Here is a 16,834-nt window from a genome sequence, read left to right on the forward strand (position 1 = left end):
CTATTACATTTTTTTCATATCTAATTGGCTAGCATTCAGCGAGATGCTCACTCCTACATCAGTGACAGGGAAGAGAGATGGATTTACTTTGAGTATCTTACTGCTGTAAGAAATTGGAACTCAGCCTGGGCAACTCAGTGAGACCCCATCATTTAAAAATAAATTAGCTGTGCATGGTGGTACATGCCTATAGGCCTAGCTTCTTGGGAGGCTAAGACAGGAAGATTGCTTGAGCCCAGGAGTTTTCCAGGCTACGGTGAGCTGATTGCACCCATTGCACTCCAGCCTGGGCAAGCAGAGTGAGACCCCATCTCTTTAAAAACGAAAAAAAGAAGAAAAAAATTGGAAATCTATTTTACCAAAATTATTTTAATCCTAGGTGAACTTTTAAAGACTTTAATGTAAAAAATAAAACAATAAAAATATTAGAAGAGGCCATGCGCCGCAACTCACGCCTGTAATCCCAGCACTTTGGGAGGCCGAGGTGGGCACATCACCCGAGGTCAGGAGTTTGAGACCAGCCTGGCCAACATCGTGAACACCCATCTCTACTAAAAATACAAAATTAACCGGGCATGGTGGCACATGCCTGTAATCCCAGCTATTGGGGAGACTGAAGCAGGAGAATCTCTTGAACCTGGGAGGCGGAGGTTGCAGTGAGCCGAGATTGTGCCATTGCACTCCAGCCTGGGCAACAAGAGCAAAACTCCATCTCAAAAAAGAAAAATTTTTTTGAAGAATAATCTAGAAAACTAATGTATAGCTTAAGGATTGGGGAGACTTATAAAAGAACTGAAAGTATATTTGAATACTTGAAAATTGTTTAATTTTGCATGGAAAAAAGATTCCATGAATAAAGTTTAAAAGTAATATCGATTGGGAAAAAATATTTACAAAGCATACAACATATAACAGGTTAATATACAAAGAGCTCAGCTGGGCGCAATAGTTCACACCTGTAATACCAGCACTTTGGGAGGCTGAAGCTGGAAGATTGCTTGAACACAGGAGTTTAGACCAGCCTTGGCAATATAGTAAGATCCAATCTCTATTAAAAAATTAAAAATGAGCCTGGCATAGTGGCAGATGCCTATAATCCCAGCTACTTGGGAGGTTGAGGTGGGAAGATCACTTGATCCCAGAAAGCTGAGACTACAGGGAGCCATGATTGTGCCACTGCACTCCAGTCTGGGGGAAAAAGTATTATCTACCTATCTATTGATATGGATATTTGTGTGTATCCAGATAGAGAGAAAGAGATAGGGATATGTATATATCTATCTGTCTAGACAGACATACACACAAACATATACCAAGAACTCTTATAATTCGAAAAAGAAAGTTCAGTAGAAAAATGAAAAACATTCCATCAAAAAAGTAGCCAGTGGAGAAAAAAAGAACAAATCCAAAGTTCAACTATTGTTTTATAATAAAAAGACATTCACCTAACTTTAAGTCAGAGAAATGCACATTAAAGTAAAATAAGATATTACATTTAACTTCTCAGAAAGGAATATAGGGAAAACAGTGCTCTCATTGATCACTGGTAAAAATGTAAATTACAGCCTTTATGGAAAGATTTGTTAAATATAGGTGCATGTCCTCTAACCAGTTCCATTTTGAGGAATTTACCCCATAAGTATAGAAGTACCCAATACACTAATGAAATTTTGCAAAGATTTTTTTTTTATAATACTGCTTTTATTGGGGAAAAAACTTGAAATTACATGAATACTCATCTCTAAAGGAATGATTAGGTAAGCTATACATTAGCCATTTCATGGACTATTATGCAATTATTTAAAAGAATTTATTGTATCTAGTTTGGCCAACTCAGTTATTTCATGATGTTAAGTGAGATGCATAGACGAGTATATAATATTATCCCAATATTATAAGACATGAGCAATGTTCCTCATAAATATATACATGTACTTGTCAATATTTGATTAGAAAAAGGTATGAAAAGATACATACCAGGTTGTTAATACTGGGTAGGGAGTGGAAAAGGGTGTATATGTATTTTTAAAGTGCTGTGTAGATATCTTAAAAATCAGGGACCGGGTGCAGCTCACATCTGTAATCCCAGGACTTTGGGAGGCTGAGGCAGGCGCATCACGAAGTCAGGATATCGAGATTATGCTGGCCAACATGGTGAAACCCCATCTCTACTAAAAATACAAAACTTATCTGGGCATAGTGGCGTGCACCTGTAGTCCCAGCTACTCAGAAGGCTGAGGCAGGAGAATCACTTGAACCCAGGAGGCGGAGGTTGCAGTGAGCTGAAATCGTGCCACTGCACTCCAGCCTGGAGACAGGGCAAGACTCTGTCTTAAAAAAAAAAAAAAATCAGTTTTTTGAAGTTAATATCCTAGTTAAAATGAATTGAGACAAGATCAGAAATACATAAGTAACATAAATGATAAATAAATAATAAATAGTATTCCTAGCTTGCAAATTAACAAAGAACACGACATAGATCAGAAGAAATATACACTTCCATTTTTGCAGGTGTGTATATGATTTGAAACTAACTTTCTGGAGGACAGTCTTTAACAAAAATTTTAGGCTGCAAGGGTATTTCCGATGACACTGCTAATGATAACAAAAATTAGAAAAAAGTCTAATAATAGCAAATTTAAAATATCATAGTTTATTAAATACTAGGTAAGTATTTTAATTATCTAAAAGAAGGTGGATTGACATGGAAGAGAATTCATATTATATATATATAAATTCAGATTACAGAAAAGATGAATAGTATTATCTTTTTTTACTAAAATATATATATTACATATTATATATAAATATAGCATATATATTTATAATCTATAATATATATAAATATAGCATATATATTTTTATATATTATATATGTACAATTTTCACAAAGATGAATAGGAAAATATTAACATGCTTTAAAAGCAGTAGGTTCACCCAGCAATAGCAAACTACATTCATTTCAAGTGCATATGGAACATTCACCAAAATAGATGTTATGGGCCATAAAACAAATATTACTAAACATAAAAGAACTGAGGTCATAGAAGGATTATGCTCTTGCCAATGGAATTAAACTAGAAATCAATAACAGAAAGATAATAGGAAAATCTTCAAGCACTTGAAAATTAAATTACAGACTTCTAAATATCCGTGGATCTAAGAGGAAGTCTCCACGAAAATTAGAAAATATTTTGAACTGCACGGAAATGTATGCAACATATCAAAATTTGCAAGAAAGAGAAGGGAAACCATCCCAGAAACAGTTTTCAAGAGTTGAGAAAAACAAATATTAGAATAATTTAATCTGAATTTAGAATTTCCTTTTTAAATTGTTTTGTATATGATTGTCAGATAAGCTGTTCTGACTTAATTGAATGAATAAGTAGTTATCTCACCTTAAGGTCAGAACTAGGAACAACAAAGAAGAAAACATGATGAATCACTAAGGGTCTTTTGTTTCCTTTGCTTATTTAGGAAAAGAAAACTATAACTTATAAAAATTAACAAAACAAGTCTTACTAGATAGAAAAAGCAAAAACATAAGTTGTCATGTTTCTACATATCATGACATCAGCTTCATTTGATACGTAACTATCGATAACACTGAACTAACATCTTTTATTTTTTTTCTTTTAGGGACCCAGAGGTGAAAAGGGCTTTAGAGGTGAAACTGTAAGTTTAACTAAATTTATGATTACAGTAACCCTGACACTAAGCTATAAGCTCCATGAAAGCAAGGACCCTGTTAGAGTTATTCATTATTATGTCTCTGATATTTGTAGAATAAAAATAAAATTGCAGTTTTCAGGAAGTAGAATTAACCTATTGGTAGATTGCAGTGAAATCTGATAAACCGTAAACATGTTTAAGAACCTGCCAATCACTTCTTCCCAGGCCGCTATGTGAAATGGACTATCTGCCTTGTCAGGAGTCAAGAGATGGGGTATGGGTCTTCTTCAGTAGTGGCAGAACAAAGGGACTGCCAAGTATATTTAGGTACATACTCAATAAATCCAGTCAGCACCAAAGAGATCTGCAACACAGAGGCAAATCATTAGTTGCATATCAGCCAATTAGAGACAATGATGAGAGGATGGCCAAAAGGTACACAGCACTTTTGTGACCTAAATAGCTTCTACTGACACTACTTCCCTCATTTCTAGGATGCCAGTTTTTCCAAGCTGAAGAAGATATGTTGTAAACGGGCCACTTCTCCAACAGAGATCATACTGAGCTTATTTTTTAATAAGTTATTTATTGTATAGATTTAACATGATATTATAGGATATATTTAGATAGCAAAAAGGTTACTTATAAGCAAGTAATTTGCTTATAAATAATTTCTGAAGCAAATTAACATATTCATCTCACATACCCATTTTTTTTTCGTTTTTGTTGCAAGAAAAGCTAAAATCTACTCATTTAGCATGTGATCCATGCTTAACTTATTAAGGCAGCAACCATAACAGACATGGAATGAAATGAGGGAGATTGAAACTAAGTACATAAGGCTGATAAGAATAAATGTAAATATAGACGTAAAGTCGTGATTAAAAGGTAATGAGATTGCATAGTGACAGCTGAGATTTTTGTTTCTCATCATAGGGTATGCTTGAGGCTCACAATAAGTAAGTTGCAGTTACATTAATTAGCTAAAAAAGAGAAATTATGTAATTTCAGATAGCCTAAGAATCCCAAAAGGACATTTAAATTGATGTGTTCAATTTGTAGAAGTATGATCCTCACCTTTTTTCAGCAGACTTATTGTAACAGAAAGCAAGAACATATGCACACAGTGAAGCTATATTTCCAAGGAGGCATGAAATGGGGAAAGGAAAAGCACAGAGACTTGGAATTAGCCCATGTTCCACACGAGCGTGGCTCTGCATGCCTCCCCAGTATCCCCAAGTACTGTGACTAGGACATAAATTTCCATCAGGATTAGGAAGCCTGAAGTACCTATGGCAATGTCACAAGCATTTCATATGAAAAAAAAATTTGAATGGCTCTGATGGATTACAAATTCAGTAGATTAGGACTGCAATCTTAGGTTGTAGTGATGGAAATATGGCATGCAGAATAAAGCAGGTAGTAGTACCAGTCATGCTATCCCCAGAGAAAACATAGACAACATTAAAGCACATTAAGAGAAGGGGAAGGATCTGGGGGAACCCACGTCCTGGTAAGACCAGTTGAAATATCTGAGTAGGTTAGCCTCTACCAGATTCTGTAGCCTGATTACATCCTTCTCCTGTTCTTTCTTCTCTCATCTCACTTTCTGGCTTTTGCACCTATTATTTCTCTTCCATACGCTTTATGTATGGTAGAGAGCTCTTGCTGATCTTGATATTTTGATTTAATGAACATTCCTCAGAACAGACTTGCTAACGTTTTGACCCTACCCTACTTCCACCCCTGGACATAATACCTAGCACTCAGGACCTCGTACAATGCCTGGCATGAGTTCTTCAGTTTTGAACTTAAATGTCCTCTTATCAGCGAGGCTTCTGACTAGCCTGTGTGAATAGCAGTGCCCCCACCTTCCTGAGACATCTTATATTCCTTTCACGTGGGTCTCTACCACCTGACACGGTACATATTTATTTGTTTTTTTGTTTATTGTATTTTCCCTCACTAGAATGTAGCCTTGAAGACACAGACATTTTATCTGTTGATTTTGTTTGTTTGTTTTAATGTTGTGTCCCTCACACCTGACAGTGCCTCCCTTATAGTTGGCATTTAATAAATATTTAAATGAATTAGATAAAATTTAGTTGTTGGTACATGATAGTTGTCTTCAAATATTTGAAATGTTATCTTATAAAAGAGAGGATAGATATAATATTAGTAACTCTAGAGGATAAAGTTTAAATGATTTATTTATTGAATTGTATTTTTGGTTTTTGTACTCAGCTCCCTGAGAGACAGTGAGCTCCATAAGGGCATGAGATATATTTGATACCACCTAGTACCTACCTACCATCGTTGTTACCACCTAGTCTCCAGCCTGTTATAGCGCCTGATACATAATTAACACAATAAATACTTAGTGACAAAATTAATAAAACACTGAGGCTAATATCAGCTCAATGTAATAATGAGCTGTCTAATATAATAATGAAATACTAGGCAACAAGATCATTTGGCAAGAGAGTGAGCACCTGTTATCAAATCTCCTTTCTATTCTTAGGAATATACCTTTCTTTTACCTAGGAAATTCTTTCCCATACTCTTCAAATTACTAATTTTATCTGAATATTCAGGTCTTTGCTCAAATACCATCTTAAAGAAGTCTTCCCAGACCATTCTGTCTCATCATTTTTGGTCATTGTCTTTCCCAGCATCTTGTTTTGTTTTCTTCATAAAAGCACTCATTGGAATTGTTTCCTGCCCCTCCACTGGAATGTAAACTTCATGAGAATAGGGAACTTTGTATGGGACACTGGTTATCAGTGTCTGGAACAGAACTTGTCATGTAATAGGTAATAGTTGATGAATGAATAGTATGGCCTAAAATTAAAAAGTGAAAAGCTCTTTCCAATTCTAGTCTGATAAAGTAGCATTTCCTAAATTAACATGCTTATTAGATTTTTTAGTCTATAGGTTATCACGATTCTCTTCATAAATAAGGTGCAGACTTCCAGTACCCAAGGGAGATGGGAAATAGGAACATTGGCGTTTTGCATAGGCAACTAAATTTACTGCTTAAAAAAAAAGGATTAACTGGCACATTAGAATTATGAGTTTATTTTGTTATATTGTTGAGTAACTGATACTAAATATCTTCTTTATCACCTCTTTTCCTTTGATTCCATTATAGTTTAAGGAGCTTTATAAAGGTAATCTTTTAATTCCTGGAGATCATTCTGCAATTATCATAATCCATAAAATGTGCCATTAAACCTTTTCTCCATTGTTTTATGGATAAGCTTAGTAACATTTCTTACACTCTCATTGGGAATTTTTTGGTACATTCTACCAGTTTGTTTTCTTTAAGGAGACAGTTTAAATAATTGACTGGCTAAAGACTCCTAAGTGGTTACTGTCTTTCAGAAGGTAATACACTCACAGGAGTCATTCTCAGATAATACTAGTAAATGGTGCATTTTTGGAATGGATTTTATTAGCTAAGACCTAATATATTGAGACAAAAGACTTAAGTCTTTGTGCAAAGATCAGAATCACAGTGCGGTGGTTCGTGCCTGTAATCCCAGCACTTTGGGAGGCCGAGGGGGGGTGAATCACCCAAGGTCAGGAGTTTGAGAACGGCCTGACCAAAATGGAGAAACCTCGTCTCTACTAAAAATACAAAATTAGCTGAGCGTGGCAGTGCATGCCTGCAATCCCAGCTAACTCGGGAGGCTGAGGCAGGAGAATCTCTTGAACTCAGGAGGTGAAGGTTGCAGCGAGCCAAGATTGCACCATTGCAGTCCAGTCTGGGCAACAGGAGTGAAACTCTTTCTCAAAAAAAAAAAAGAGATTGGAATCACAATCTATCAAATTGGTTTATCGATCTTATTTTAAAATTTTCCATGGAGGAAAATTTATTAAACTGTGCTCTCCTTACCAAGTTTTATAACTAAAAATAACCAAAAAATGAGCAAAGCATGATTCAGTGACTTTAAAAAAATACAAAGAAGTTTGCAGCTCATTATACAACACATGAAAACTAACCCCTTTATTATAATTTGGGTTTCTTGATTAGAAAGCTTCATGTCTTCTGTAATTTAACATTGTAAACTCTAGTATTGATCCCAAGTAGGTCCTTTCCACCACTGAGAGAGCTGATTCTGTATTGCCATTTATGAAGGAGTTATTTTTCTTTCTGTTCTGTACTTGCTCCCTGTCTGCCTGCCTATGGGCTATTTTTTAAATGAGTCCCTAGGTTCATATATATATATATATATATATATACACACATATACATATATATATATATATATGTACATATACATATAATTTTTTTTCCTTTGAGACAGAGTCTTGTTCTGTTGCCCAGGCTGGAGTGCAGTGGCATGATCTGGGCTCACTGCAACCTCTACCTCCTGGTTCAAGTGATACCCATTCCTCAGCCCCCTGAGTAGCTGAGATTACAGGTGTGCAGCACCACATTTGGCTAAATTTTTTTCTATTTTTTGTAGAAATGCCATTTCACCATGTTGCCCAGGCTGGTCTTGAACTCCTGGCTTCAGGTGATCCACCCGCCTTGGCATCCCAAAGTGCTGGGATTACCAGCATGAGCCACCGCACCCAGCCCTATTTATATATATTTTCTAAACAGAGCCAGAGTTTTATGGCATCCTAAGGAAACTTAGCAGATAGCAAGTACAATTCTCTACTTTTCCTCTACTTCAAAACTGTTGTGTTACTGGCAAATTAATCCTGAAAGTTTACAAAATTTCTTCTTTCTATGAAACCTCAAACATTTGAAGTACAATTGAGTAAATTTTAGAGTAAGTAATGCAAAGAGGACTGCTGGAAATAATGGGATACAGTTAGTAAAAATTTAACTTAAGTAAAATTTTAACTTACAGCTGAAATAATATCCTAGTGTCAAATATTGGCAAATGCTTTTTTTTTCTTTCTTGATAGAATCTTGCTCTGTCACCCAGACTGACATGCAGTGGTGCAACCATAGCTCACTGCAGCTTCAAACTTCTGGGCTCAAGCAATTCTCCCACGTCAGCCTCTCAAATAACTAGGTGCATGTCATTGCACTTGGCTAATTTACTTATTTATTTTGTTGTTTTTGTAGAGACAGTGTCTCCCAATGTTGCCCAGGCTGGCTTCAAACCCTGGCCTCAAGCGATCCTTCTGGCCTCTACCTCCCAAAGCCCTGGAATTACAGGCATGAGTCACTGTACCTGGCCTGAAAATAATTTTGATAAAATGTCACAACTTGAATTATATAACTTAAAGCTATAGAAATTTAAAAAAGAGGGAGAGAAATCTCAGCATTAATTTTTAGATTAGCTGCTTCATATTTATAGTATATTATTTAATGAAATCACAAAATATTGAAAAATCCTGACATTTTCTCAAATATTACCTCTGAGCTAATGTGTCTTCACAATTCTTGATTAGCAGAGTTGTCTTATTTGCCTCCAAATTTGAAAATGAGGAGGATGTTTTCTGCATTAGAAGGAAAAACTAGGATATGGAAAATAGGTCCTAAATATTAACACAGTAAGCATTCAAAGCATATATATGTATGTATTTCTTTTTAAAATTCATAGATAGTATAAATTATTCATTGAAAAATTATCAAACTTTTTAAATTCAAGAACACTTACCATTACATTTGTACAGACTTTAAATTTTAAATTTTCAAACTGTATGCATGTGTATACCTTCTTTATCCAGATATAAAACATGAGATAGATGGGGTCCAGTAGCACATGCCTGTGGTCCCAACTGCTCAGGGAGGCTAAGGCAGGAGAATTGCCTGAGCCCAGGAGTTCAAAGCCAGCTTGGGTAACATAGCAAAACTCCCGTCTCTAAAAAAAATTTAAAAAATTAAACTCCCCCCCACACACACACGCACACACACACCAGGAAGAAAATTGATAAGAGGCCTGAAAAATCGTAATTCTAAAGTTAACCTTGGAGATTATCTTCACTAGACCTATTATATTGCAATTTAGATATCTGAGATCCAAATGTGCAGCAGTTCACTTAAGACCATGTAGCAAATTAAGTTATAAAGACAAAACCAGAGCCCAGGTCTCCCAATTTCTATGTGATTGTATTTTTCTATAAATTATAGTGCCTCTCAGAAAATGAGGGTTAGGAGCAACTTGGTAAGGAATACGGTGTGTGTGTGTATATATATCCTTCACCTAGACCACATGACAGCTTGAAGAGTTTCTGTTCTTGTTCACAGTCACGCCCTATGACTTGTGATGCTCACTTATTCCATTCTAATTATATTACTATCTAGTTAAATCTATTATCTAGTTAATTTTATTTAATATCACTAAAATTTCCTTTCAAACCAATGAATCTCAAGCAGGAGCCATTTGTCCCCCAACCCCCTAGGAGACATTTGGCAATGTCTGGAGAAATTTTCGGTTGTCACAACTGGGGGGAAAAAAATGAGATGTTAGTGGCGTCTAGTGGGTAGAAGCTAAGGATGCTGCTAAACATCCTCCAATGGAAGCTCCTCTAAAGAAAGTTTAAAAATTTTAAAAATACACACATCAGGAAGAAAAAGTGAACCTTGGAGATTATCTTCACTAGACCTATTATATTACAGTTTAAATCTCTGAGCTCCAAATGTGCAGCACTTATAAACAACTGTTGATAAATGAGAAAAGAGAAGCTCTGTGCAACTGAGCCAGCCTAAAATAAAGATCATGAAGCTAAATTAAGATTGCATTTGCATAAGGGAAATGACATAAGGAAATGAAATAAAAGAATTTACAAAAAGGAAAAGATTGTAACATACTCAAGTTTAAGGCTATACACCTACACGTGTTTTTAAAGTATACTGATAAAATATTTTACTTTTGAAGGATCATATGTAAATTCTGGGATAAAGTGGAAAGAGAACCTATTTTCATAGGCAGTTTTTTAAATGTAATCAAATCACCACCATAACCATTCAGAGTAATTTGGTTCCCCTTCAGAAAATTAACGTAGACGGCCAGGCACGGTGGCTCATGCCTGTAATCCAAGCACTTTGGGAGGCCAAGGCGCGTAGATCACTTGAGGCCAGGAGCTTGAGACCAGCCTGGCCAACATGGTGAAACCCTGTATCTACTAAAAATACAAAAAAAAAATTACCTGGGCATGATGGCGTGTGCCTGTAGTCTCAGCTACTTGGAAGGCTGAGGCAGCAGAATCGCTTAAGCCTGGAAGGCCAAGATTGCAGTGAGGCGAGATTACACCACTGCACCCCAGCCTGGGAAACAGAGCGAGACTATGTCTCAAAAAGAAAGAAAGAAAGAAAAAGAAAATTAACATAGACAATCATAGTGTTGTTATAAACTACTTTATTTATTTAATTTTATTTTTTGGAGATAGAATCTCACTGTCACCCAGGCTGGAGTGTAGTGATGTGATCTCGGTTCACTGCAACCTCTGCCTTCCAGGTTCAAGCAATTCTTGTGCCTCAGCCTCCCAAGTAGCTGATACTACAGGCACGCACCACCACACCTGGTTAATTTTTTTGTGTTTTAGTAGAGAGGGGGTTTCACCATGTTGCCCAGACCAGTCTCAAACTCCTGAGCTCAGACAATCCGCCAACCTTGACCTCCCAAAGTGCTAGGATTACAGGAATGAGCCACCGTTCCTGGCCTATAAACTGCTTTATCTGGAATAAAGAGAAAATGAATCACTTCATCTTAGTGGTGTATTAGCTAGAGTAATAAAAAAGAATTAATACAATGTTATGTTGTTGAAATCATATTTTTTTTTTAACTTGGCTAGTTTCCCTAACCTATGTGGTTACATTGGGGTTACCCTGCCCTGTCTTGCTGGGTTTGAAATACTTTGTTTGGTCATATTTGTGGTGATCTGACTTGTTCTGGATAACAAGCTGAAATGAACTTTATAAAATCAACAGTAGAAATTGTTTCTTATTTTTCTATGAAAAATTCCTATTTTGAAGTCAACAATAAGAGATATATTTTGTCCTGAACCATCAGTGATATTTTGTAAATGTCAGAAGCTTGCTAAGTGGAATGGACTATCACAGCTGTTTATTATTTTTACATTATTAATTCAAAATGGAGAAGAATACATAACCAATTTCACTTTGACTTCTGTACATTTAAAAGCCAATCTCCAGCATGACATTTCTGTGACCTATCATGCAGCATCTGAAGTACATGCATTGGTTGATAATTCAATTAATGGATGATGTTGAAATTAACTAGTATTAACTAGTATTAATTTTAACTAGTATTAACTAGTATTAAAATTAACTGATATTAATTTTAACGTCATTCATTTGTTTAATTATGTACATGTTTTGGACATTCTCTCCTTAAAATTGTAATCATAAGCCAGATAAACTAAGACATGCCTAGCAGGCATAGTGTTGGAGTACTCTACCCTTTTCAAGTTACTATGTATTGTTTGTTCTGACTATCACAATATATTTAGGATTAACAGCTTTGGCAATACAAGATACTTAATACTAAGTCAAGCATGGTATCAATATTATCAAAAACTCAGCTGAAAATAAGTGTTGCTTTGCTGTCTTTTAATCATAATTGGAGTTTGACTCAATATACTCTTAACATTTAGCTGAACATCTAAGTTACTTTTGAATAGACATACAGAGCCTTTGAGCATTTTTTACAGTAATTACTATTGCTTTATTTTAAAAAATGTCAATATAACTTTTGACATTTCGCTATATACCTTTTAATTTTTCTAATTTCTAAATACTAATTAATTTTAGTTTCATCCATTCATTTAATTATCTATAAAAATGGAGAAGTATTATTTTGGAGAGATTTTCAGGTGAACTCAACAAGAGCTGGTAACCAGTTTATAGGTGAATGAAGGAAATTGAACTGAGTACTGAAGTTTCTATATTTAATGATTAAGTGGGTGGTAGTTAGAAAAACAGGAAAAACATCTTTAGACAATACTAATATTTTAAAATGTTACACTTATAATATCTTATTAAAATGAGTAAATTAAGTTTCTAATAATATCAATGAAACAGGAAAATATTCAGCTTGTTTATGAATATGGATGATAGGTAAGTACAGGAGCATATAACTTTTAGAATACTAAAACAACTGTAATTTGTATGACTTACCTGACACGAAAGGCATGACAGAGTTGACGATTAGTTCTCTTGTTTATACCCAACCAAAAGTATAATATATTTATCTTGTGTTTGTCTCCATTTCTCCAGGGTCCTCAAGGACCGAGAGGTCAACCAGGGCCTCCAGTGAGTTTATTTTCATTTATGTCTGTTTACCATGATGCTTGTATGCTTACCTTGAGATGTCTACTAAATAAATATGTATATTTTTTAATTTGCTGTGTTCTAGGGCCCACCTGGAGCACCAGGCCCAAGAGTAAGTTTGCTTGGTTTGATTTTATTTTGTTTTATCTTATTATGTCACATTAACTTTTTAAATCTTCTTCTATTAACTCCCTATTAAAAGGTGTCCCTTTTGCATACCTCTGTTCTTTTTTGCTAACCTGATATAGGCCTGGCCAAACTACACAAACATGAAATCTAAGCCTCAGACTTCTTATTTATAAGGAGATGGTATCTCCTACTTTCTTAGGTGGTTTCGAGCATTAAGAAGTACATCACTCAGCACATTGTATAATACCTAATAAGCACTTGAAAAACTATTTCTTCTTAATTCTACATTCTTACTCTCCTTTTTTAAATGTTCTCTTTTTGCCATCCAGAGTTATCCACTTCTTTGATTTACTTGAATTTTTCTCAGTTGCTGGTAACTCTGGAAGCCATCAAACTTCTCATATGTTTATTTATTACATAACTACTATGATCCAAAACTTGCTCCCCTTGTCTCTGAGGCAATGTTTATGTTGCTTCTGCTATTTTCATGCCTTTGATATTCTAAGCTTTAGTTCCCTATTCTTTGTATCCATTCTCATATTAGGCAGTCTTTGTCTTCCTGCTCCCTATGAGAGGTCTCTTTCCATCTGCAGGCTCACCCACACTCCACTCATTCAGCCTCCTGGTCAAATAGAGTGGTCCTTGGTCACATTTTCTGCCTAAAGTGGATCTACTGTTGGCTACACCATCCCAAACAATGGTCAATCCTGCACGTTTTAAGCCTACTTATTACACATGCTGCTCTGATGTCATTTAGATCTCTGATAGTTCTAGGTGGTGATTTCCTGTGGTCTACTCTCAGCAGATCAGGAACTCTATTTACCTCAGCTTTTCATTGGAGCAAGGAATAACTTCCAAGCAAAGTGCCACAAGGAAGACTGTCTTCTTGAAAACAGGAGACCCATTTACCTGTGCTTTTAAAAAATCACTTCCCCTTTCTGGCTATCTGACTAATGTGGAGGGAACCTCTCCCTGTGTGAATATCAGTAAAAATGTCTTTCAGTCGGGCATGGTGACTCGAACCTGTAATCCAGCACTTTGGGAGGCTGAAGCGGGCAGATCACCTGAGGTCAGGAGTTTGAGACCAGCGTGGCCAACATAGCAAAACCCCAGGCCTGGTGGCACATGCCTGTAATTTCAGCTACTCAAGAGGCTGAGGCAGGAGAATCGCCTGAGCCCAGGAGGTGGAGGTTGCAATGAGCCAAGGTCACGCCACCACACTCCAGCCTGGCAAAGTGAGACTCCATCTCAAAAAAAAAAAAAAAAGAGAATGTCTTTCTTCAAATCACTTTACCCTTGTCTATTCTTCCTTTCCATCTGGATCCTCACAATGCATGGATTACAAATACCCTCATTCATTGCCTTCCCCAATTGTAATGACTTTGATATATCATAGCTCCCTTCCCAAGAAAGAACAAGTTCAAATTCTAAAGGATCATACATCATTGGCAAATTAAAGAAATGATTAGTGAAAATTTTCACAGTTAAGTGCCAAACTTTGGGACACATATCCCTGTCTCACTTGGTAAATATCTGTGTTCCTATACAGCCAAAATAGAGTAAGACATGAGAGGTTTTTGCTCTGAGCAAAATGTGAATGAAAGCACGTATATACTTTGAGAAATTAGGAAGATTAAGTAAGAAAAGATATGTGTTGAACACAATAATTTCTCAGTAAATGCTAGTTTATTTGTTTCCTTCTTTTCTCCCTTTCCCTCATTTCTGTATTCCTTCTTGGCCAATATGAAAACAGATTTCTATATATAGTGCTGTCTTTCTAGAACTTGCAGAGTCCATTGTAGGAAAATAACATTGAGAATAAGATTTCTAGAGCAGAAGACTAAATGACAATGAGAAGACACCTACACATTCTAAAGTCAACCTCCATGAAACTTAATTCCATCCCCTCATCACTCTGCGAGATTGAACTGATCACTTCCCCTTCTTTCATTTATACTCATTTACTTTCATGTTTGCCTTTTCTATTTCATTGTGAACCCTCTGAAAGTAGAGACTATTTTTTAAATTTCCCTTCCATTTAAGCTCTCAATAAGTGTTGAATACATGCCTGCATGAGTAAAAAAAAAAAAGTGACATCTCAGGAAATTTCAGTGGGAATCTTCTAAACTAGAAGATTTCACCTGGAGAGAAACAGTGTCTATCAGGGGATAGATTCATAGACGTAGAGGTCCTCTCAGCAATTATTTCACAGTTATTTCAGACTTTGAGTTGGGGTTCATTGGCCAGTGGATCATAAGACCAATTTAGTGAGTCTCATTCAGGATTATTTTGAGAGCAAATGAAATAAAATAGAAAAAAATATGGGGAGAGACTGCTTAATAGGTATGAAGTTTCTTTTTGGGGTGATGAAAATGCTCTGAAATTTGATCATGCTAATGGTTGAACAACATTGTGAATCTACTAAAGACAACTGAATTGGATATTTTTAAATGACTAAAATGGTGGAATTTATGTTATATAAATTTTACCTCAATTCTAAAAAACAAAAAAAAAAAATCAGTACATCATCATTCGTAAGAATAAATAGGGTTTTACAGAACATTTTAAAGTTAAATATATGTATGTTTATATTAATCTTGTCGTGATATCAAAGTGTATTTCTTACTGTGGGTCAAGATAAGTTTGAAAACTTCAAATATAGTCCAACCAGCTCTTTAAAGACCTGTGAAACTAAAGTAACTTCCTCAGTTCCCTAAAGTTGAATAGCTAAAAGGAAATGTTTCAAGGAAAGGAATATATAGTGACGGTGAATTGGAATGTGAGGATAGGGTAATGACAAGACCTCAGTGTATGTAGTAAGGTATTTAGAAGTGAACACAGAAGTGTACAACATGACGTCAAAGTTAACCAAAAATGATTAGTAAAGGGAAGAACAGGGTGTCTATGTATGTCTGTGTTTGGTGTCTAGGATGGAAATAACAATCATTAAAAATCATTAAATGATTAAATGAAAGCTGCCAGGTGGAAAAAAAAATAAAAATAAATAATTAAATGAGAGAAAGAATTCCCAACTGATTTATTCCAATTAATGTGTCAACTGCAGAACCTGGATTGGTGAATTAAGAAGTGGCAGCTGCTATTATAGTCCTGCTTCCCTAGAATAGAATCAGCAAAAACTTCCATCATGAAGAGGAGTGTGACCTGAAATCAGTTTCTATTTGGTCAACATTTTCACCATCCAGTGATCTCAAAACTTCAGACATATGAAAAATAATACTTCTCAAAATACTGAGGTGCCTAGACCAGGTCTGCTTTTCATTCGAATTATTTGGAGAGAATTGTGAAGATTACATTCCCCCAATGTATAATGCATCCTGCTTTCTAATTTTCCTCATTATTTCACACTCACTAGTCACAACATATAATCAGTCTTTATTCTCTGTTTTCTATTTTACGTGCATGTTTTTGTAAACATTGAGTGATTTCCATGTGAGAATAAGTTCTCTCTAACTAGAGTGCGTGGAAGAAGTTATGTTTCTTTTTTTGATCCCCTCACTGCACCTAATGAGAGATTTAGATGTGGGCACTTAGATGTGACTGAATGACTTCCCAGGCAAATCCTCTTAATACAATTTCTCTGAGCCTGCCTTCCTTAAAGTCTGCCTGTGGGTAAAAAATTAATAAATTCAACAAATTGAATGACTGCTATGTGCCAATCATGAGCTAGGCTTTGTGAATGCCTTGGGGATTCTAGGAATATGGATATTGTCAAGAAAATTTGTGAGTGGCCAAATGTTATGAAATTTATTTTCT

General features: G+C 35.6%; 1 protein-coding gene across 5 annotated transcripts in view; it reads left to right on the forward strand.

Moving 5' to 3' along the window:
- The window catches only part of COL24A1 (collagen type XXIV alpha 1 chain), a 379,894-nt gene that overhangs the window by 333,763 nt on the left and 29,297 nt on the right, over window positions 1–16,834 (forward strand). For 4 of the 5 annotated variants that reach the window (XR_004274543.1, XM_032296380.1, XM_032296378.1 and 1 more), the window contains 3 exons: window positions 3,640–3,675; window positions 12,878–12,913; window positions 13,017–13,043. Coding sequence is in view for 4 of the 5 variants with exons in the window: in XM_032296380.1 (XP_032152271.1) it covers window positions 3,640–3,675; window positions 12,878–12,913; window positions 13,017–13,043 (99 nt within the window). In the remaining variant the exon portion in view is untranslated. The remainder of the gene's footprint in view (window positions 1–3,639; window positions 3,676–12,877; window positions 12,914–13,016; window positions 13,044–16,834) is intronic. The other variant, XM_032296379.1, reaches the window with a different exon arrangement.

The sequence above is a fragment of the Sapajus apella genome, unplaced genomic scaffold (genome assembly GCF_009761245.1).
Source record: "Sapajus apella isolate SASKATOON/1434 unplaced genomic scaffold, GSC_monkey_1.0 scaffold36, whole genome shotgun sequence".
Taxonomy (NCBI): Eukaryota; Metazoa; Chordata; class Mammalia; order Primates; family Cebidae; genus Sapajus; species Sapajus apella.